The sequence below is a fragment of the Neomonachus schauinslandi genome, chromosome 1 (genome assembly GCF_002201575.2).
Source record: "Neomonachus schauinslandi chromosome 1, ASM220157v2, whole genome shotgun sequence".
NCBI classification, from domain to species: domain Eukaryota; kingdom Metazoa; phylum Chordata; class Mammalia; order Carnivora; family Phocidae; genus Neomonachus; species Neomonachus schauinslandi.
In genome coordinates, this window is record NC_058403.1 from 125,043,855 (window position 1) to 125,063,914 (window position 20,060).

Genomic DNA, 20,060 nt, shown 5'->3' on the forward strand with positions numbered 1-20,060 from the left:
TTTCTCTGATTGACTTATTTTGCTCAGCATAATACCCTCCAGTTCCATCCACGTCGTTGCAAATGGCAAGATCTCATTCCTTTTGATGGCTGCATAATATTCCATTGTATATATATACCACAACTTCTTTATCCATTCATCTGTCGATGGACATCTTGGCTCTTTCCACAGTTTGGCTATTGTGGACATTGCTGCTATAAACATTGTGGTGCACGTACCCCTTCGGATCCCTACATTTGTATCTTTGGGGTATATACCCAGTAGTGCAATTGCTGGGTCATAGGGTAGCTCTATTTTCAACTTTTTGAGGAACCTCCTTACTGTTTTCCAGAGTGGCTGCACCAGCTTGCATTCCCACCAACAGTGTAGGAGGGTTCCCCTTTCTCCACATCCCCGCCAACATCTGTCGTTTCCTGACTTGTTAATTTTAGCCATTCTGACTGGTGTGAGGTGGTATCACATTGAGGTTTCCCTGATGCCGAGCGATGTTGAGCACTTTTTCATGTGTCTGTTGGCCATTTGGATGTCTTCTTTGGAAAAATGTCTGTTCATGTCTTCTGCACATTTCTTGATTGGATCATTTGTTCTTTGGGTGTTGAGTTTAAGAAGTTCTTTATAGATTTTGGATACTAGCCCTTTATCTGATATGTCATTTGCAAATATCTTCTCCCATTCTGTCGTCTTTTGGTTTTGTTGACTGTTTCTTTTGCTGTGCAAAAGCTTCTTATGTTGATGAAGTCCCAGTAGTTCATTTTTGCCCTTGCTTCCCTTGCCCTTGGCGATGTTTCTAGGAAGAAGTTGCTGCGGCTGAGGTTGAAGAGGTTGCTGCCTGTGTTCTCCTTTAGGATTTTGATGGACTCCTGTCTCACATTTAGGTCTTTCAACCATTTGGAGTCTATTTTTGTGTGTGGTGTAAGGAAATGGTCCAGTCTCATTCTTCTGCATGTGGCTGTCCAATTTTCCCAAAACACCATTTGTTGAAGAGACTGTCTTTTTTCCATTGGACATTCTTTCCTGCTTTGTTGAAGATTAGTTGACCATAGAGTTGAGGGTCCATTCCTGGGCTCTCTGTTCTGTTCCATTGATCTATGTGTCTGTTTTTGTGCCAGTACCATACTGTCTTGATGATGACAGCTTTGTAATAGAGCTGGAAGTCTGGAATTGTGATGCCACCAGCTTTGCTTTTCTTTTTCAACATTCCTCTGGCTATGCGGGGTCTTTTCTGGTTCCATACAAATTTTAGGATTATTTGCTTCATTTCTTTCAAAAAAGTGGATGGTATTTTGATGGGGATTGCATTGAATGTGTAGATTGCTCTAGGTAGCATTGACATCTTCACAATATTTGTTCTTCTAATTCATGAGCATGGAACGTTTTTCCATTTCTTTGTGTCTTCCTCAGTTTCTTTCATGAGTATTTTATAGTTTTCTGAGTACAGATTCTTTGCCTGTTTGGTTAGATTTATTCCTAGGTATCTTATGGTTTTGGGTGCAGTTGTAAATGGGATCGACTCCTTAATTTCTCTTTTTTCTGTCTTGTTGTTGGTGTATAGGAATGCCACTGCTTTCTGTGCATTGATTTTATATCCTGCCACTTTACTGAATTCCTGTATGATTTCTAGCAGTTTGGGGGTGGAGTCATGATTTTAAATGGCTACCAAGGATTCTGATCACATGAGTGTGCCATGCTATACTTAATCAGTGTCCTGGACGTTCAGGCTATGTCTGAGTCTTCATTATTATTAACTACATAGCAGTGACATCTCCATTTCACGCCAACAGCATCTTAGCTCTTATCGTAGATGCTGTGGGCAGGTGAGCCCCAGAGAGGTTAGGTGGCCTGCCCAAGGTCACACAGTGAGTGAGTGGTGGGTCCCGGCCATCTGGCCACAAGGCTGACTGCACCCTGCCCAGCCGCCTCTCCCCAGTGCCAGGAAAGAGAGTGCAGAGGTATGGCCTAGGTATGCTGGGGACAGTTGGCTCCTGATACATTGGTTTGGGTAGGAAAGGGTCAGTGGGGTTTCCCAGGAAGATGCTGCTCTGGGTGGTTTGTGATGGCCCTGGGGAAGGCCAGCTGGTCTCTGCTGCCCACACAGCAGCAAGCTGCCCTGCTGCCCACTCCGCCCCTGCCTGCTGGGGGCAGTGGTGAACTCGAGCCTGGGTATCTGAATTCCAGCAGCCTCGCGGGGAGGCTGTGAGGGTGGGAGCCGGTGAGGTCAAGCAAGCTTGGGCAGGGAGACCACCCAGTTCCTTGTTCCTTGAGGCCTCTACCTGAGGAGGGCAGGAGATACACCTGCCAGTGGCCTTGACCCTGGGGAAGCCTCCTCACCTGGTCCTCTTGTCCCCTTCACAAAGCACTTTTGTACCTCCCTGAAAACCTGTCCTCATCCTTACTTAGCTCCAACCCACTTCCTCTGAGAGACATGACTGGGTTCACTGTTGAGCATGGGGGGCAGGCAGGGATAGCAGAGCAGGACCTGCCTTAGGCTTGAAATGGGTGTCCCCTCTCTAGTTGGCTATCACTGTCTGGATCGCTGAGCTTTTGCCCCTTTGCCTGGAAGACTTTTCAGTTTTAACCTTTCCGTGTTTTTCTCTAATAGGCCACCATTGGGATTGACTTCTTGTCAAAAACCATGTACTTGGAGGATCGTACGGTGAGTGCCTGACTTTAGAACAGAAGCACAGGGAGGGCTCCTTTGGACTTACCAGCTGGAGCCTTTAGCCGGGCACCGCTGAGAGAGCCCCTGCCTACCGCAGAGCCGGCAGGGGCCGCGTCCCAGGCTCGGGGTCCTCCCCCAGCCCCCACCCCACCATGAGGATTACACTGACCCCCCGGCCCCCCTTGTGACAGGTGCGGCTGCAGCTCTGGGACACAGCCGGCCAGGAGAGGTTCCGCAGCCTGATTCCCAGCTACATCCGGGACTCCACCGTGGCTGTGGTGGTGTACGACATCACAAGTGAGTGTGGGTCCCGGCTGCCAGAGGGAGGGTGGCTCACAGAGGCTCCAGGGCCTGGGTGTGTGTGTGCACGCGCTTACACAGGTGTACACGCACGTGTGTGCACACGCGCATGCTGTGTATGCTTGTCTTCTGACTGCAGGAAGACAGGTCCTTGGCGGTGGGGGGTGAGCTGCCTTCGAACACCAGCATGTTTTCCACCTTCCCCCACCCTCCTGTGACAGGCCTGGGTGTATGGGATTGAGTTGGCCCTGCCCAGAGCAGGGAGCTGTGTGTAGAGGTGAGCACAGGTGAGCTGGTCCTGCTGCCACCCCGCCATGCCCTCCTTGGCCCTGACGGCCAGAAAGTCCCCTATGGAGTGACCTGTGTGTGTGTGTTATGGGTCAGGAAGGGAGAAGACACTGGTGTCTGGGCCAGCCGTGACCCAGCAGCCATTGTTTTGTCAGCCGGCAGCCCAGCTCCTCATAGGCTGTCCTGGGAGGGGAGGCCAAGCAGGTCTGGAGAGCCGTGGGTGGGCTGCGCTTCCCACCCCGTGTGGCTCTTCTGGCCAGGGCGAGTTCTTGAGAGAACTGCAGAGCCCTGAGGAAGACTCATCGTGGGGGGCGGGGGGAGGGGTTGGTGCAGAGGCTCAGCTGCCCAGGCAGGTGTTGCAGAACACACCTGGTAAGCCCTTGTGCTGTGGTCACAGCTGTGGTAGGAGACACCCTGGGTGCTGTGCACAGCACCGAAATCACACGGGGAGGCTTCGAGCCCGCTGCCCCTGGCTCTGCCCATCTCCCCTTTCCACGCCTCCCTCTGACCGCGGGCCCCCCCACACCTTGAGTACAGGTGGGAGCTGGGCCCTTCAGCCTGGGTTCATGCAGCCTGACGTGAGCAGGAGGGAGAGCAGGCTGGGGGGAACCGAGGCTTCCTGGGATAGGCTCCCTCTCCTCCCCTTGGGCGTGTGGGCTGCTGAGTGCTGGGCATTGCCCTGCTACCACTCCCCAAGGCCTGTCACATCTTCTGACTGAGGAGAGGGCTGCCCTGAAATGGCCTTACCTCTTGTGCTGTTGTCTCTCCTGGGGCCACCCTGCCCCTCCTCTTACTTGCAGATCCTGAGGGTTCTCCTTGGAAACTCTGGTCTTGCCCGAGCACCACCCCCATCAGTGGGAGACCACTGTGTAGGGCCCTCCTCCCCCAGGAGCTGCCCTGGTCCCCCACCAACACACACACGAGCACACACGTTTCCAAGCTCAGCCAAGTCCAGTGCACGCATTTCTCACACTCTGCTCTGAGCCCCCAAAGTCAGGTCTGATTCTCAGGTGGGCCCCTAAAACCACTAGTCTATGTAGCAGATCATGACAGTGACCTTCCAACAGGGTGACCCCCCCAACCCAGGGGGTGGTTCAGCAACATGAGGGTCTCTCCAGGGCCCTGGGGCAGGAGCTCCACAGACACTCATGCTCCCCCTCCCCCACAGCCCCCGCTAGAAGGCCCGGACTCACTGGTCTGGGTGTGAGGATGCACAGTCCTCCTCCCTCCTGCTCCTGGTCTCATGCTCCCTCCCACCTTTGCCCTCTACCTGCTCAGGCTGACTCTCACTCTTCTGTCTCCCCACCTTCCACTTCCAGATCTCAACTCCTTCCAGCAGACCTCTAAGTGGATCGACGATGTCAGGACAGAGAGGGGCAGCGATGTTATCATCATGCTGGTGGGCAACAAGACGGACCTGGCCGATAAGAGGTAGGTGTGAGGGTGCGAGGTGCAGCGTGCTGGCAGGCCTGGCCCACCCTCCGCTCCCCTGCAGCTGGGATGCGTAGTGGTGAGTCTGTGCTTCCAACCTGTCCCCATGCATCTGAGGAAGACCCCCTGGGGACACTGGAGGCTTTGAGAGCACCATGGAAGGGAGATGGGGGGGAAGCTGGTGTCCTGCTGTGGCCCCATGCCCTTGCCCACAGCGGCTCAGCTCTGCAGCCCCACCTTCCACTGAGTGCAGGGGCGCGCCTCCGCGAGAGGTCTGCGTGGAGCCCTGTGCGCCCGGCCCCACACAGCAGTGTGCGGTCTGGGGCCCGGCCGTGGCCACAGCGCCACTGCAGACGGCAGTCCCTCGGGCCCCCGTTGGCTTCTGCTTCTGCTTGGTGTCTCTGCCCCCACGAGATGCCTGTGCCGGGGTGAGGGTTCTGATCGCCAGGTGTGACCGTGCAGAATTTCCTCTTTGCTCTGCCGCCAGTGCACAGACGGGGCTGACCCAGTGCCGCCCGCATCCATTCGTCCACTTCTCTCACGGCACCCAGCCTGGGCAAATAAAGCAACAGGTCTGGACTGCTTCCGCCTGGAGCGTGCTCTGGCCACCTACAGAATTATCTGACTTAGAGCCTGCTTCGTTGGAGTCCTGTCCTTGAAGCAAGGGAAATGGGACTCAAAGCCCGGTTCTGTTGCTAAGTACCTCTCAGTACAACCTGCAGGCAGTCACTTTTAACTGTCCTCCTGTGGAGAAGGGGACTGATGACACCACCTGAGAGGCGCTGTGTGGTTCGAAGTGCTTTCTAGACACAGGCGCACGGGACGGTCCTGTTGACTGTTGGGAAGGTCCACCGCCTGCCGCAGGGCCTGCTCCTGAGCTGGGAGGCACCATGGAAGGGAGATGGGGGGGAAGCTGGTGTCCTGCTGTGGCCCCATGCCCTTCGTCCTGGACGGGGGCCCTGGATCCGAGCCCTGTCCTCAGGGTTGACTCGGGGGCTAGGCCCTCCTAATCTCAGGCTGCTCCCTCCGCCTCTACCGGGGGCTTATTTTCCCATCTCCCCTCACTCACAGGCAGATAACTATCGAGGAGGGGGAGCAGCGCGCCAAAGAACTGAGCGTCATGTTCATCGAGACCAGCGCAAAGACCGGCTACAATGTGAAGCAGGTAGGATGCACCTGGCGCTGATTCTGGCCGGCCTGGCCAAGGGACCACGTGTGGCTTCCAGCCCGGTCAGTCATGGGCTCGGCTCCAACTTGCCCTGAGGGGCCAGTGACCAGGTTGGGGCAAGCAACCAGAGCACCATGAACCCCACCTAATGGGAAACAAGCTAACCCTAGAGCTGGGAAAGAACGAGAGAGGGTAAGAGCACTCACTCTCCGGGCATGTCCGGAGCATGTCATCCTTAGCCACCACACAGCAACCAGTCGCGTGGCCCCGTAACATGCCGGGTGTCCAGCCACCAACTTCCTGGTGAGAGAAGCAGCATCTCCCTAGCATCTTACCTCACTTGGGATGGGGGTATGGGAAATTCAATCCGACTAGCATTTGGGGGTTCATGCCTTGCACTTGGCAAGTCCTCAGGGCTTCAGAGGGCCAGGCGGGCTTGGAGAGAGGAGCCCGCCCTGGTGCTGTTGGAGCTTGCAGTGGGCGGAGGGGGGGGTGGGGGGGTGGGCAAGAGGCCCGGGAAATCAGGACGATCAGAGAAGCCGTGGAGGAGGTTACGGCTGAGCCTCGCAGCTGGGGGCTTCCCTAGGTCCACGGACCCCCAAGGATGGGAGTCCGCAGGTGAGCGGACTTGGGTCGGAAAGAGCCACCCCTCCATCTTCACGCACCTGTGACGGCCCTGCAGCACCTCCTTCAGCCGTGAATGAAGGCGGCAGGACTCTGTGCTCGTGGTGGCACCTGTGGCTTGATCACAGTACAGACCCCAGCCGTTCTCTTGTCCCCTCGCGGTGTTACAGGTCTCTTGGCCTTTACTTGCGTCACCGCTCCAGTTCGCTGGGGGGTGGGGGGGCGGGGGGACTGTGTGACTTGACCTGCGGCCGGAAGCACAGATGCTGCTGCGTAACCAACTGGTGTCCTCAAAGATTTTCGAGCGTATTTCAGTTGTGAATGGTTTCCTCCGTACTCCTGCGTCACTGACTTCACACACTTATGAGGAGCCCATAGGCTCAGCAGATGTGCCAGAGAGGTCTCTGGCTCACAAAAGGTTAGGAGCCCCTGCCTTCAAGGAACAGAGGGCTTGAAGGGGTGAGGAGGGAGGGTGTTCCAGACAAAGGGTAACGCCTGAGCAAAGGTGCGGCAGGAGGGGTGCTGTGGCATGGGGAGGGGACTCTGAGTGTGGAGCATGGCTTGGCCGGTGGGGGGGTCCCTTCTGCCCTGCCTCCCCGAGCAGTGCCTGGGAGCACTACACAAGCTGCCCGTCAGCTCTTGGCCTGGATACAGTGATGGTTCACCCGACAGGGGCAGTGCCCGTGGCATTGGGGAAGGTGGCAGAGGAGCGGAGACAGAATGAGGGGCCCCATAGCCCCCAGGTCTCAGGGCCTTCCTCCCCAGTTAGAGCGCCCTCAGCGTGGCTCTGCTCACGCCCACGCCCTTCCCAGTGCCGCTCTGGTGTCTCTTAGAGCAGGGGCTACCTGTCCCTGGAGGCACGTAGGAGGCACTGGGTTGCTGCTTTGTGTGGCCCTGATGGCCAGCCCCGCCTCCCGGAAGCAGTGGGCAGCAGTCCATAAGGCAGGTAGCTTCTGCCCTAGTGGTCAGGGGCAGGGAGACACCGATGCCTCCCTTTTCAGAATGCTCTGGAACCCAGGTGTTGGCCTAAGCAGGAATTAAATGTGGTCAGTTCAGACTCTGTGGCTCAGAGGAAGTCTTCATGCAGTGCAGACTCCTGGACTCTAAGCCTGATCATATCTGCTCTCAGAGCCCCACATGTGACCCCAGGAGTTTCCTTCTAACTGGCAGTTTGGCCACTGGGAGAGGCTGTGAGCGTTTTGACAGACAGACAGGCAGAGCAGGGCTGCCTGGGGCAAGGCCATGAAGGAAAGCTCAGGAGTGACCTGGCCCTCTCCACCCTGGCTCACTTCTTTCTGCCCCACTTCTGAACCCCCTCTGCATCCTGCCCACATCCCATACCCTACCAGGCCCACCAGTGACTTCCCCACTCAGGCCCTCACCACCTTTGGCCCTGTCACCCAGCCTGGGTGCTCCCCACAGAGCTGGGCTCTAGGGTGAGAGCATGAACCAGACGCGCCCTCCTTAGCTCACGCAGTCCCCAAAGTTGGAGTATATGGGGGGGAAAGGGGGTGTTCAGAATCTTCTGGTGCCTTATACTTGTGTTTTGTACTTGTCACCTCCTAGGTTCCATGTCTGCCCTGCCTGACATCCCACCTACCCCTGCCCCAGTGCGCATGCACGCACACACCACACAGCTCTCCCTGTGCACTTACACAGAAACCGCACATGAGCACACACTCTACACACATTCCCCCCCACTTACACAAATTCACACACACACACACCCCCCCCCGCACATCCACATTGTCCACACATACACCTCTACACACAACATACACGTCACACTAACACCCACATCCGAACAAACCCACAGCATCACATTCACAGTCCTGTATGCTTATTCTCTTGGAAATGTCTCCTTCCAATGTGACTGCGCGGCCCTGGCTCCCAGCACCCTGCTGCCTCCGTGCCTGTGGACCCGCAGGCCCCCCGTGAGGAGAGGGTCATTTGTCTCAAGGGCCCGTCAAAAGTTGGTTCCCCAAACCTGGTGCCCACACAGGCAGTGGAACAGGAGCCCGCCTAAGCGCTTGCCTCCCAGGGCCTAGAGCATGTTGTGCACCGGGGCAGGCCCCGTACAGTCGGCATGACCCGTGCTCAGCTCCTGGTGACCCGTGGACAGCCTGCCTAGGTGAGAGGCCTGTCAGGGCCCAGACCTGTGCCAGGCCCTAGGGCCAAGGGAGAGAGAAGTTAGGTGCAGCCCCTGCCCTCCAGGGCACAGTTAGCAGGACAAGAGAACAAGGCCCCGGGTCAGGACGAGAAGAGGCAAGAGGGTGGAGACAGAGTGGGGGGCAGGAAGGACGGGGCCAGGGGCTCATGCTGCATCTCCCCCTCTCTCCAGCTCTTCCGACGTGTGGCGTCAGCTCTGCCTGGAATGGAGAATGTCCAGGAGAAAAGCAAAGAAGGGAGTATCCTTTTCTTTTGATAAGTGAGTGAAAGATGTGCTGGAGAAGGCAATTTATCCATTGACGTATTCACTTAGTACTTTAGAACAGTGGGCGAGCCCACGCCTGGTCTCCAGCCCATCCTTCCCTGCTGAGGGGTTTGGTGTGGGCCTTCCTCTGGACCGGGACAAGGCTGAACTCCAAGGGCTTTAAGACCTCGTCCAGGTCTAACAGTCTTAAGTTTCTATTTCCAAATCGATGGGGGGGGTACCAGATGGATGTGAATGACCATGTGGGGCGGGGAGTGAGAAATAGTAACTGCCCATGTTCGCAGTGAGCATCACTTTGTATTTCACGGGTACCAGTAGACCCTCCACTGCATGGAAGGCTTCTGTACACCCAGAACACGGTTCAGCCTAGTCTCCATGAGCCCGTTTCCCCAACAGATACCTCCTCCCATGTCCTGCCCGCTCCCTGGGCCCGGCCCTGCACAGCCCCCGAGCGCCCACTGCTCTGTGGGACACGGTCTGCGGCCACTCACACAGCCCGCCCCAAGCCTCAGACCACACCCAAGCTGAAATGGAGGTTCAGAGAGGTAGTCTGATTGGCCCAGTGGGAAGGAAGGCGGTTGTTTGTTTATACTCTGCCATGTTACCAAAAAAATGTGTTCATGTATATATACACAAGAGAAAAATGTTATTTGTGTAGGTGTAGGGAAAATAAAAATAGGGAATGTCAGAGAGAAAGTCATACTCAAAATATATGCCATGGCCAGAGTGGCAAGGAGGGAAAATGGGGTCTTCAGAAGCCTGGCCCTTTATAGTACGTAAAGCCAAAAAGAGTCTCCCCATAGTCCTTAAACAGGGGCCACGAAAACACCTGTAGGCCCCACGGCAGCGCCCCCTGCACATCCACCCTGTCCGCCGCCCGGTACCGCCCCACCGCGGGCCCACGGGGCGCAGCAGCCTGGCTGGGCATTCTGAACCCGTTCCTCGGGTGGTTCTGACGGGTACTCCTCCCGCCCACAGTCCCCAGAGCACCCGTGGGAGGGGCTGGAGGCCTTTCCCGGGGCCGTGGCTTCCCCCCCGCAGCATCCTCGGAGTCTAAGTGACACACTCTGACTAGAACTCGAGGGGTCACCGTGGCAGTGACTGGCTAGGGCAAGGCCCCCCTAGGCCTGGGCTCAGACGTGGGACTCCATGTGTGGCCAGCAGGCTGTCCACTTTCAGTGCACTTGAGGATGGGACGGACTGCTGACAAGGCTGGGGCCCTGGACCAGGAAGGCTTCTGAGGAAGGGCCTGTTGTGCCCGTGTTTACGTGGTCATCCCACAGCCCAAGACCGGCTTTGCTTCTGGTGGGTGAGGGGGAGGGGTTGTGGGAAGAAGAGGGGTGGGAGCCGGTGACCCTGCATCCTTCCTCCCCAGGCCCAGCAAAGACCGGAGTCCCTAGGTATTTGTGCAAGGATGGAGCACCTGCACAGGGCAGCTGAGGGCTGCCCAGGGACAGGAGCCAGGGTGGCAGCTTCTTGGCAGTCATCTTCCTTAGCCCGGCCCCCTGCAGTGATCGACATCAAGCTGGACAAGCCCCAGGAGCCCCCAGCCAGCGAGGGAGGCTGCTCCTGCTAATGCAGCCTGCCCGGCTGGCTTCCTTTAACACTACTTGCTTGTTGTGTTGCTTCCTATTGGTTAGCTTCCTAAGGGGGGTGGGAAAGGAGCTTATCAGGATGGGAGGATGTTTCTTTTCTCTCTGTCTCTGGGAGTAGGGTGGGGTGGGGAGGGAGGCTGGGCATCAGGGATCACGTCACTCTTAACAGCTGTTACTTAAACAACTATTTTTTGGTTTGGTTGTAATATATTGTACTTTATTAAGATTGCCAAAAACTGTTAAAATTAAAAAAAAAATTTAAATCATGTGTATACAACTTTTTGCCAGATAAAAATGTAGTCATTTTTATTTAAAATATGTGCTTTTTGTTTTTGTATATTTGTAAACTTACAGAGAACATTTTCCACACACCTCCTCCTTCCTGCCCTCTTTGAATGGTTCATCACCTATGCCCTCCTTCCACCCCAGCCCGATAAATTACAATTAATAGGGCAACTTAATTAGGCTCCAATCCCAGGCCCCACCCACCAAACAGGCCCTACCTGGCTAAATCAAACACTGAACAAAACAGCCTCTAAAGAGGCAACTTTTAATTCTGTCCTCCTTCCGTGGCCAGAGTGGGACATCAGCCATGGTCCTGAGCTGAATTAAGGCCTTGTGGACGGCAGGGAGCCCAGCGGGAGGCCTTACTGGAATTACTCCTGCCTCTCCCTTCCCCTCCCTGACAAGCCTTGAAGGGGTGGAGAGCACTTGCCACAGGCAGCCTGTGTCCTCTGTGGCCCCCCTCAGTGATTGGCAGAGCAAGAGGTCGTCGGAAGGAAGGACGGGGCGCTGTTGGCAACTATGGGCTTGTACAAGTAGATCTGTGGTTCATAGCCTTGGGGCACCATGCGTGTTTCTGAAGACGTTCTAACCAACCTTCCCAGCGGTCAGCACCCATATCTGGGTTGAATCTAAGGGAAGGGCCAAAAGAAACTCAGTGTGTGCTGCCCTGAAGCCCTCGTCCTTACACGACAGGGAAGCTAGAGCCTGTATCACACGGTGTTTGTGACTGGGGAAAGGGGGTCGACCACAGTACCGCCACCTTGAAGACTCATGTTCAGATCCTCGGTTGCTAATACTGTTGAGTGCTGTTCTGGAAAAGCGGACTTGCCCCACCGGCATCATGCAGTTGTAATCATTGTGCACGTACCTTTGAGGATATTGTAGCAGCGCTCTGGTTGCCTGAGGGTGCTGCTGACGTGGGGTCTCCAGAAGGCTGCCCAGAGAGAGCCATCCTTGCCATTTCGACTCCTTTCTGAGAAGGGCTTAGTCCTGAGGGCCTGTAAAAGTCTCTCAAGAGAATTCTAAGTGATGTAACCCATGGGGCCGCATTCCAAATAGACCCAGACTTACTGAACCGAGCCTGCATAGAGCCAGGCAGTAGGCAGCAACTCTGGCCCAAAACAGTAAACCCTGCCCTCCAAGCTGGCATTGTCTCTGCCTCCAGACTGCTGTCGGGTGTGTCCTAGGTGAGCTAAATGACCATCTGGGAGTGGGTGGGGTGGGGTGGGATTCCTCCACAAAGCAGGACTCCAACAAGTTATTGCAGTGAATTTTGGAACTTCTCAGAAACTAATCCAAAATGGCAGCCAATAAGTAGACAGGACTCACTGGTATTTGTCCAGTGGGCCTGTCACACTCTCTCAGCTTAAGGAGACTATATGACAGCGCTGTTGTTTAGAGAGGAATTTATCTTCAGGTGAAGAAGAGAGGAAGCAGGATTCTCACTGAGCTCCTCTTCCAGAAGGCAAAGACTGATGTATGAACGTAATTCCAGTGTCAATGTGTTTAGTTTTTATATGTGTGTACATAATTATATATAGAGATAGACTTGTGTATACACCTTCCACACACATTTTCACAGAGATACACATGCTCAATGTATATTCTTGTTTTTCCTGCTCTCAAGTTGGAACTTGCATTGTGATAACAGTTTTGGAAATTCAAAAGTACTGCAACGTGTTGAAATAAGAAATACTTAATATTGTCAAAAAACTTGTGATTGTCTTGCCATCAATAAACTAATGCATAGATGTGTTCAACTACAGGCAAAAATAGCCATGGGAATATGTGCACCATTTCTCTCTATACTTATATGCATCGGTGTGCATGCCCATGTGGGCCAGTCCCTCCCACCATGGCACCCCCGCCCCCAAGTGGTGCTTGTTGGAAGAGTGCTTACTTACCTCGTGAGAATTTATAGGAGTCCATGTTACAACGTCCGGCCTGGTTGGCAGTGAGGCCCGTTGCTTTTGGCCTCTGGGACAGCCCCATTTGCTGGGATCTGCATTGGGTCCCAGGGAATGAATGTATGGTGGATTCTCATTTTCTTGGTACTAAAGAGTAGCTTTTCTTAAACATTCCTGTAAAAACAAAGGAGAAACTCCATTCCCTTCTCATGTGCACACATAGTTAAGGCACCACGAACACTTTTTTCCATCATAGCCTAGGAACAGTGAGAGATGCGGTAGATGTCACATGGCTTGATGTGGCCTCGGTGAGCCCTGCCTTCCTAGCATGTACACAAGGTCCTCTCTCGAGTCCAGGCTCTCCCCAGCCCTGCAGGCTTGAGGCGAGGGCAGTTGTCTCCTCTTGCCCTCCCGTCTTAGTGGTGCCACGCCATTCCATGACCCTCCTTCTCTCAGGCCTGATTCCCACCCCTCACTTCCTGGTCTGTTGAGGTAGCCAGATCTCTTGCACAGAAGTGGGTTGGTTCCTTGGCTCTCATTTTGAGCAGCTGCCATCACTGTTCTCTTGCCTGTAGGTGGTATCTTGACTTGGGAGTTAAGGTTCAGTAATAAAATGATCAGGTTCCCTTGAAGAAGAGGGGATGAAATTGCCTCCACATCCCCAGCGAGTGTGACATCCCAGCCGAATCCAGATGGGCTAGCCTGAGGCAAAGCCATCGTTCAGTCCCCTCCCTAAGGAGATGGCCAGAGTCCTCTTCAGGCCCTTTTTTTGGGGGGGGGGGGGACGTGTCTCAAAAGCTGTCAGTAAAGCCCCTATTCCACAGGCATCTGAAAAACAGCGTAAAATGCAGGAGCAGATAGCATGTTTAGAAATGCACACACGTGCCAGAGTGAGGGTGTGATGTCAGCAGCTTAAGTGTGAGAAGTGCAGCGTAGAGTCTGCGTCAGCAAGCCGGGCTGTTGTGAGTGAGTCCCTCTAGGTCAGAGGCCTCTCTGCCGTCACTGTGACCACTCTCTTCTGTTTGCATGCTCCCGGGTCTGAGGGGCAAGGCCAGGTGGTTCAAGAGTCTCAGGCAACAGAAACAAGAACGAAAACAGCAGCAGCTAAGCGTACAGACTTATCTCGAGTGCAGCATCTCCGGCCTCTCAACGGCAAGCCGGCGCTGGGAGCCCCTGCCCTCAAGGACCAGCTGTGACAGAACGGCGCCGCTGGCTTCGGTGTCCTGCAGGCACAGCAGCCTCATTCCTTCACACGGCAGAAGGAGGTGAGGGTGTCAGGATGTGAGGACAGGTAGCCAAGGACCGAGTCCCATCCGATCCATGTGAGGGGCAGCCGAGCAGATAAGTTTTTGTGCGTCAACCAAGCAGGGCTGTACGCTCACTAATTTCCAAACTACCTCTCCCCCGAGCATGTGCGGCATCGCCCCCTAGCTACAGCAGCAGGACGCAGCGGTCTCAGAGGCAGAGAAGGGCCACTTGCTTCTGGTCACCCAGCGAGCCAGAAGCGGTCAGAGCCAAGGTGTTTCCATTCTTCAATCATCGCCAACCTGGGTGTGCAGATGTGACTGTGCACTTGCACGTAAAGGGCTGCCGGGCACGGGTGCTCCTCAGACCACCTCTGCTGAGGACTCTGGCCAGCGTAGCTGAATGAGCTGGGAAAGAACGCATGTCCATTTCACGCTCCTCCATTGCCAAGAAGGGCCAGTCCCCAAGTCCACTCTGATTGTCAGTGGGCACCCACAGACCAGGGCACCCTTTTGAGTTTTTGTTTGAAATGAACTATCTAGGTGTTCCAAAACCTTGGGCTCTCATGTGTAAACTCTCCGGCGCCAGATCCCTGCGTGGCTGACACTCCCCGCAGGGCATGGCTTATCCTTGCAGTGGGGTTTGGAAACTTCCTCCCAGTGGGAAGCCTCCAGACGTGGAAGGCCAGCTTGCATCGTGTGGTGTGTCAGCTTGTCCCCTCACTTACCTGCACCCATCCCCTTGAAAGTGGTTGGCCATGAGGAACACAAGAGGGTGGCATTTCCATCGTTTACTGGCTCAGCAGGCATAAATGGCCACATTGACTTTACATAAAAACTGTGTAAAATGTGGAAGACTCAGCATGTTGAGCAAACAATAAACTGTCCTGATTCTCAACACAAAACATCTTGTCCAATGTTTCTAAGTGGTGCAGTCACATATGGGGGGCCGGGGGGGGGAGGGGGAGGGCTGCGCAAAAACAGATTTCCTCGTGTGCCTGCTCCACAAACCATCATCCCACGTCTGGGGGCTAGGCCTGCCACCCAGAGCCCTCTGCTTCTTCCTCTTCACCTGGGCCCTCCACAGCCTCAGACACACTAATGAGGTGAAAGGGTCACTCATTTCCATCACTCTGCCTAAAGGCTCATGGAGAGCTGTCTGACGTGCCCCGCGTGGCACTGAGGGATGCTGCTCAAGGGGGGGTTTCCTTATCACTGTAGCTGCGTTTGTGTCCAGTGAGCAAGAGTGGAGAAAGGGGCTTTGATAATCCTATGCTAACCTCAAATTCAGAAATGCCAAAATAAGTATGCCGATATACAAATATACCAAAAATACCACAAAAACACACATTTCAGTTGAACACAATAATCTTAAGTCAACGGAACACTAAGTGCCTCACACGTACCAGGACCCCAGGGGGACACTGGGATCCCAGGAGGCACTGAGAAGCCATGGGAAAAGGTAAGTGGCACGCCCCACTAACAACAGCTGTTGTTGACTCGGACCCCAGCAAATGGGCAGGTGCCTGGCAATGGAGGGACTACCAAGGCCTCAGAACCCTTGGCAAAGGGCTTGAAAAAAAAGCTGGAACAAACAGTATGGCCAGCACCCCACCCTCATTCTGCACGCGTGCTCCATACCCTGTGGAAGACCCCATTCCAGAAGCAGTGGCGTGCCCAGGGCACATTTATCGCAGCCACCTCCCTATAATGGCACCTCTCCCTTAGCAAGGAACGGGGTCATTCGTATCAGGTGGCCCGTGAGCAAGTGGCAGGACCCATACACACCCAGTGGCCCAGACACCGTTGTGTGCCCAAAGAGCTGGTGCAGGCCACAACAGTCTCATCTATGACCCACAGCTGTGCCTTGTCTGCCAGTCCCCATGACTGATCTCTCCCCATTCTGGCCACACTTGCCTCCCATCTCATGGAGAAATGGGACTACTTTGACTGAAGGACCTCAGGGCCACAAGAGAATACCAACAGACTAGAGAACACACAGGACCTCTCGCAACCCCTTCCCAGCACCCAAGGACTGGTCACCGTGATCTCATCCTGGCCCAAACGCACAAGAATGGGATGACTAGCAGTGGAATAGGAAGCAGGATGAGAGCACCCGGGAGGGACTCTCACCTGCTTGCTTACTTCCTACCCTGTGCGAAAAACTAAACAGGGCGTGTGGCCCAAAGGACTTAAAAACCAAGCCTACTGAAGGCACATGTGATACTCCAGGGCAGGTGACTTCGGAGGGTGCTCCTAGGAGTCCCATGTGCCTGGTACAGGACACACTGAGCATGCAGACTCGAGACCACACCAGATCTGCCACTGAGTTCAAAGTTTAGGAGCAGGGTCCTCAGAACAGCTGTCTGATGGGCATCACAGATCATTCTGATGCACACCAGCGTCTGAGAATCACTGTTTGAGAGAGAACTTTACCTTTCTGGTGTATTGCTTCCCCCAGTAAACAATTTATTAACCAGAAAAAATCAAAACGAAGCTAAGAGAACACATGCCTCTTAACAGAAGTGTCAAGCCACTGATTTTTATTCACATGAGCACCTACTGTGATTATGTGAATGTGTCACATTCATCACATTCTCTGTTGATTTCTGATTCATTATTCTTACCTGTCTCCTTGAATTACTGCTGGCTAATAAGGAAAGGACAAAAACTAAGAATCCAAAGGACGGTAAGAACACGAGCAGCAATGAGGCTTTCGAATAAGAACTCTGCCAGGGTCAAGGCTCAACGTCTTCTCCATTTCCGCCTGCACTTCCTCCACAGGCGAGCAGCAAGGCGTATGATCGAGGGCTGGGGGCTGGAGGGCTCTCGAGCCGAGCTAGGATGACCCACGGGAAGGGGGGGAAGGCAGAGGCTTGGGCTGTAGTGCACACACACGGGGACCACACTCCCTGGGATGTTTTCGGCTCCATGCTTCTATTCTTTGACTCTCACAGCCAGGTGAAGTGCCCATGCCGCCCACTGAGCACCCCGAGCACCTCTCCTTTCATGGCTCTGACCACACTGTTCTGGGACTAGCTTCTCCCTCACCCACAGCTACCCTTGTCCCCTCTGAAGCTTCAGTGGGGCTTGTCCCTGAGTGTGTGAAGTAGGCACAGCAGTTTGTTCTTGCGTACGCTGCCATCTTCAGGCCCTGCACTCTAACACAGGCTCCCAGTTGTACTCACTCTACCATTCCATTCAATTGCTTTGAGCCGGACAGGTTGTTTTATTTACTAAGTAACACATGAATAATTTATAAAAGCCATAAAAGAGCCAACATTCAAGAAGACAACAAAGAACATCACTTTGAAAAAGCTGACTTTTCTTTTAACCACCAGTGAATATACACTTTAAAAAACTATGGAGAACTTCTTTCATTCACATGTGTTCCGTTAACATTCCAGCTCTGAGTACAAAACAGAGGCTGGTCAAACAGCATAGGAACATAGCCCAGGAGCCCTCAGCCATCCAAAAACTCACAACAGCTTCTAAATCTTCATATACTCCTCAATTAAGGGAAAGCATGAGACCACACTAGACCCTTGGCATGTGGGGTGTAGCACTCATAGTTCTATCATCTGGGAATGACTCCGGGGGTTCAGGCCATGTTTTTGAAACCTAAGTACTATGAGGCTGGAGTGTGGACAAGTCACCAAGCTGATGAAGAACAGACCCGCTGTCAACACAGCCTTGCTGTTTCCTACCGGTCTTCGCATGTCGGGAGACTGCACTGTAACTACACCCACACCTCTGAGAATTCACAAAGGACTAGAGGATGGACTGCCCATGAATGTCAAGGGCAAATGGAATCAACTGGTTCCATACACAGGTTTGTTTTCAGGAAAAGGGACTAACACACAGAAGCAGAGGATGAGAAACTTTTCCGATGATAACCATACTCTCATGATAATATCTGCTCTATGCAGATCCACTTGTTATGGTCACAAAGACCTTAACCCTAGGTCAAGCATTCACTAAGGGGCCAAAACCTAAACCTTAACCAAGGGAAGACACAGAGGCAGGTAAGTGACTAGAAAGCACTGAGGGAGAACTAAACTTAAAAACAAAAATTCCAAGTTACTTTCAACAACAATTTGTTTCCAGAACAAGAAAATGTTTCTAATTACATTTTGTACCCCTTCGTTATCAACTCCAGGCTACCACACTGTTTTCCAAAACTGTCAGACACACACACACACACACACACACACACACACACACTCTCTCTCTCTCTCTCTCTCTCTCTCTCTCTCTCTCTCTCTCCCTCCCGTCCTGAGCTCCGGCCCCGCCCCTCAGGCGATTTTAGCCAGCCATTTCTCCAGGTCCTGGATGTCGGCAGCGTCCCCTCTTCCGCCCTTGGCACTGCACTCCAGGAACTCCACTTTGAGGGGCAACTGCGAGAACTCAAATTCTTTGCCTTTCTTTCCCAGCTGAGTAGGGGCAGTGCTGGAACTGTCCAGTGTGCTGGGGGCAGCAGAACGGGTGACTCGTAAAGTGTTGCTACAAGACAAAAGAAAAACGAGTCAGGAAGGAGAGGAGTAACTTTTATATAACAACTAAAGGCCTTTAGGAAGCCACACTCTTTCCTAAACATTTCAGCACTCATAACATAAAACTGTGAATTATGCTATGAAGACTGTTGACTAATCCTTTGCAGTCATAGATTGCTCTCAGACAGGAGAGACGGGGGTCTAGACGGACTTGGCTTGATGAGAGCAGCTTAATCATGTGCCCAGGTCACACCAACCACCTCTCAGCCCAGGGCCCCCTTATCCCCTTCCACTAGGATCATCAGCATGATGCCATTTTTGAACATATTTTTTAAATACATGCTGTATGTGTTACAATAACTTAAGTCTCTGAAAGTTAAGTGTGGGAAAATGCAGTATTTGTATTTATCACGAGTCTATGTGGATACAGAGCTTAGTAAAACCACAAACTCCAGATTCTCATATCCAGTTTGGGCACAATTACTACTCTCCAACCTCTTTACCCATGAAAACCTTCCCAATTTAAGTTGTCTTACTGCCACCTGCTGGCCCCAAAAAAGGGTGCACAGCAATGCTCATGTGTCTACTTTTCCCACCCCTTTTCTGCTATCCAGAAGCAGTGAATGTGCTCTCAATGTGCTTCCTTACAAAACAAAGCATTTCTTGGAGCTGTAAGACTGCATGAAAATTCGTGAAGAATCTGCAGGAAAAACTAATACCTTGTTTAGAAAAAAACACGCACACATGGAAAAAGTATTTTAAAAAACAATTAATACAAAATTCTAGATACTAAATTTAAGATATTGGGGAGGAGCCCCTAAGGCCTTCTAAGCAAGGTGGTGGGTCCATGGGTATTCATTTTAATATTCTTTAAATTCAATATAAAGGGGCGCCTGGGTGTCTCAGTCGTTAAGCATCTGCCTTCAGCTCAGCTCATGATCCCAGGGTCCTGGGATCAAGCCCCACATCGGGCTCCCTGCTCCGCGGAAAGCCTGCTTCTCCCTCTCCCACTCCCCCTGCTTGTGTTCCCTCTCTTGCTGTGTCTCTCTGTCAAATAAATAAAATCTAAAAAAAAAAAAAAGAATATATGTGTCATATGTATCCCTTTATATGTAAGATATTTTACAGTAAAAAAAAACTTAAAAAGGAAAAAAGGCCAAACATAACATGTACTCAGCTCTTGCCATAAGGCCATGCGAACATATGTTAGCCTTGTTATTCAGAAGACTATAAAATGCTTCAAAGCTGATAGGGCCAATTCTCACAAACACAGGATTAATCTAAAATCAGACTCCTGGGGCACCTGGCTGGCTCAGTCGGAGGAGGGTGCGACTCTTGATCTTGCGGTCATGAGTTTGAGCCCCACACTGGGTGTAGCAATTACTAACAAAAATAAACTTTTAAAAATAAAATAAAATCTGACTCTTAATTTAACTGATACTCACGTAGCAACTTTTTTTTTTTAAAGATTTTATTTATTTATTTAATTGACAGAGAGAGAGCGTGAGAGGGAACACAAGCAGGGGGAGTGGGAGAGGGAGAAGCAGGCTTCCCGCTGAGCATGGAGCCCGATGTGGGGCTCGATCCCAGAACTCTGGGACCATGACGTGAGCCGAAGGCAGTCGCTAAACC

At 53.0% G+C, this 20,060-nt stretch overlaps 2 protein-coding genes across 3 annotated transcripts in view; one reads left to right on the forward strand and one right to left on the reverse strand.

The window, feature by feature from the left end:
- Positions 1-10,746, forward strand: part of RAB6B (RAB6B, member RAS oncogene family) — a 64,640-nt gene extending 53,894 nt beyond the window's left edge. Inside the window, exons 3-8 of one of the 2 annotated variants that reach the window (XM_021678773.1) lie at positions 2,600-2,653; positions 2,851-2,956; positions 4,567-4,678; positions 5,750-5,843; positions 8,812-8,878; positions 10,416-10,746. In XM_021678773.1, coding sequence (XP_021534448.1) covers positions 2,600-2,653; positions 2,851-2,956; positions 4,567-4,678; positions 5,750-5,843; positions 8,812-8,878; positions 10,416-10,480 — 498 coding nt within the window. In that variant the 3' untranslated portion in view covers positions 10,481-10,746. The remainder of the gene's footprint in view (positions 1-2,599; positions 2,654-2,850; positions 2,957-4,566; positions 4,679-5,749; positions 5,844-8,811; positions 8,879-10,415) is intronic. The other variant, XM_021678775.1, reaches the window with a different exon arrangement.
- Positions 10,747-16,576: 5,830 nt separating this feature from the next.
- The window catches only part of LOC110570839 (serotransferrin-like), a 55,879-nt gene continuing 52,395 nt past the window's right edge, over positions 16,577-20,060 (reverse strand). The window contains 1 exon segment of the mRNA XM_021678891.1: positions 16,577-18,438. Coding sequence (XP_021534566.1) covers positions 18,231-18,438 — 208 coding nt within the window. The 3' untranslated portion in view covers positions 16,577-18,230.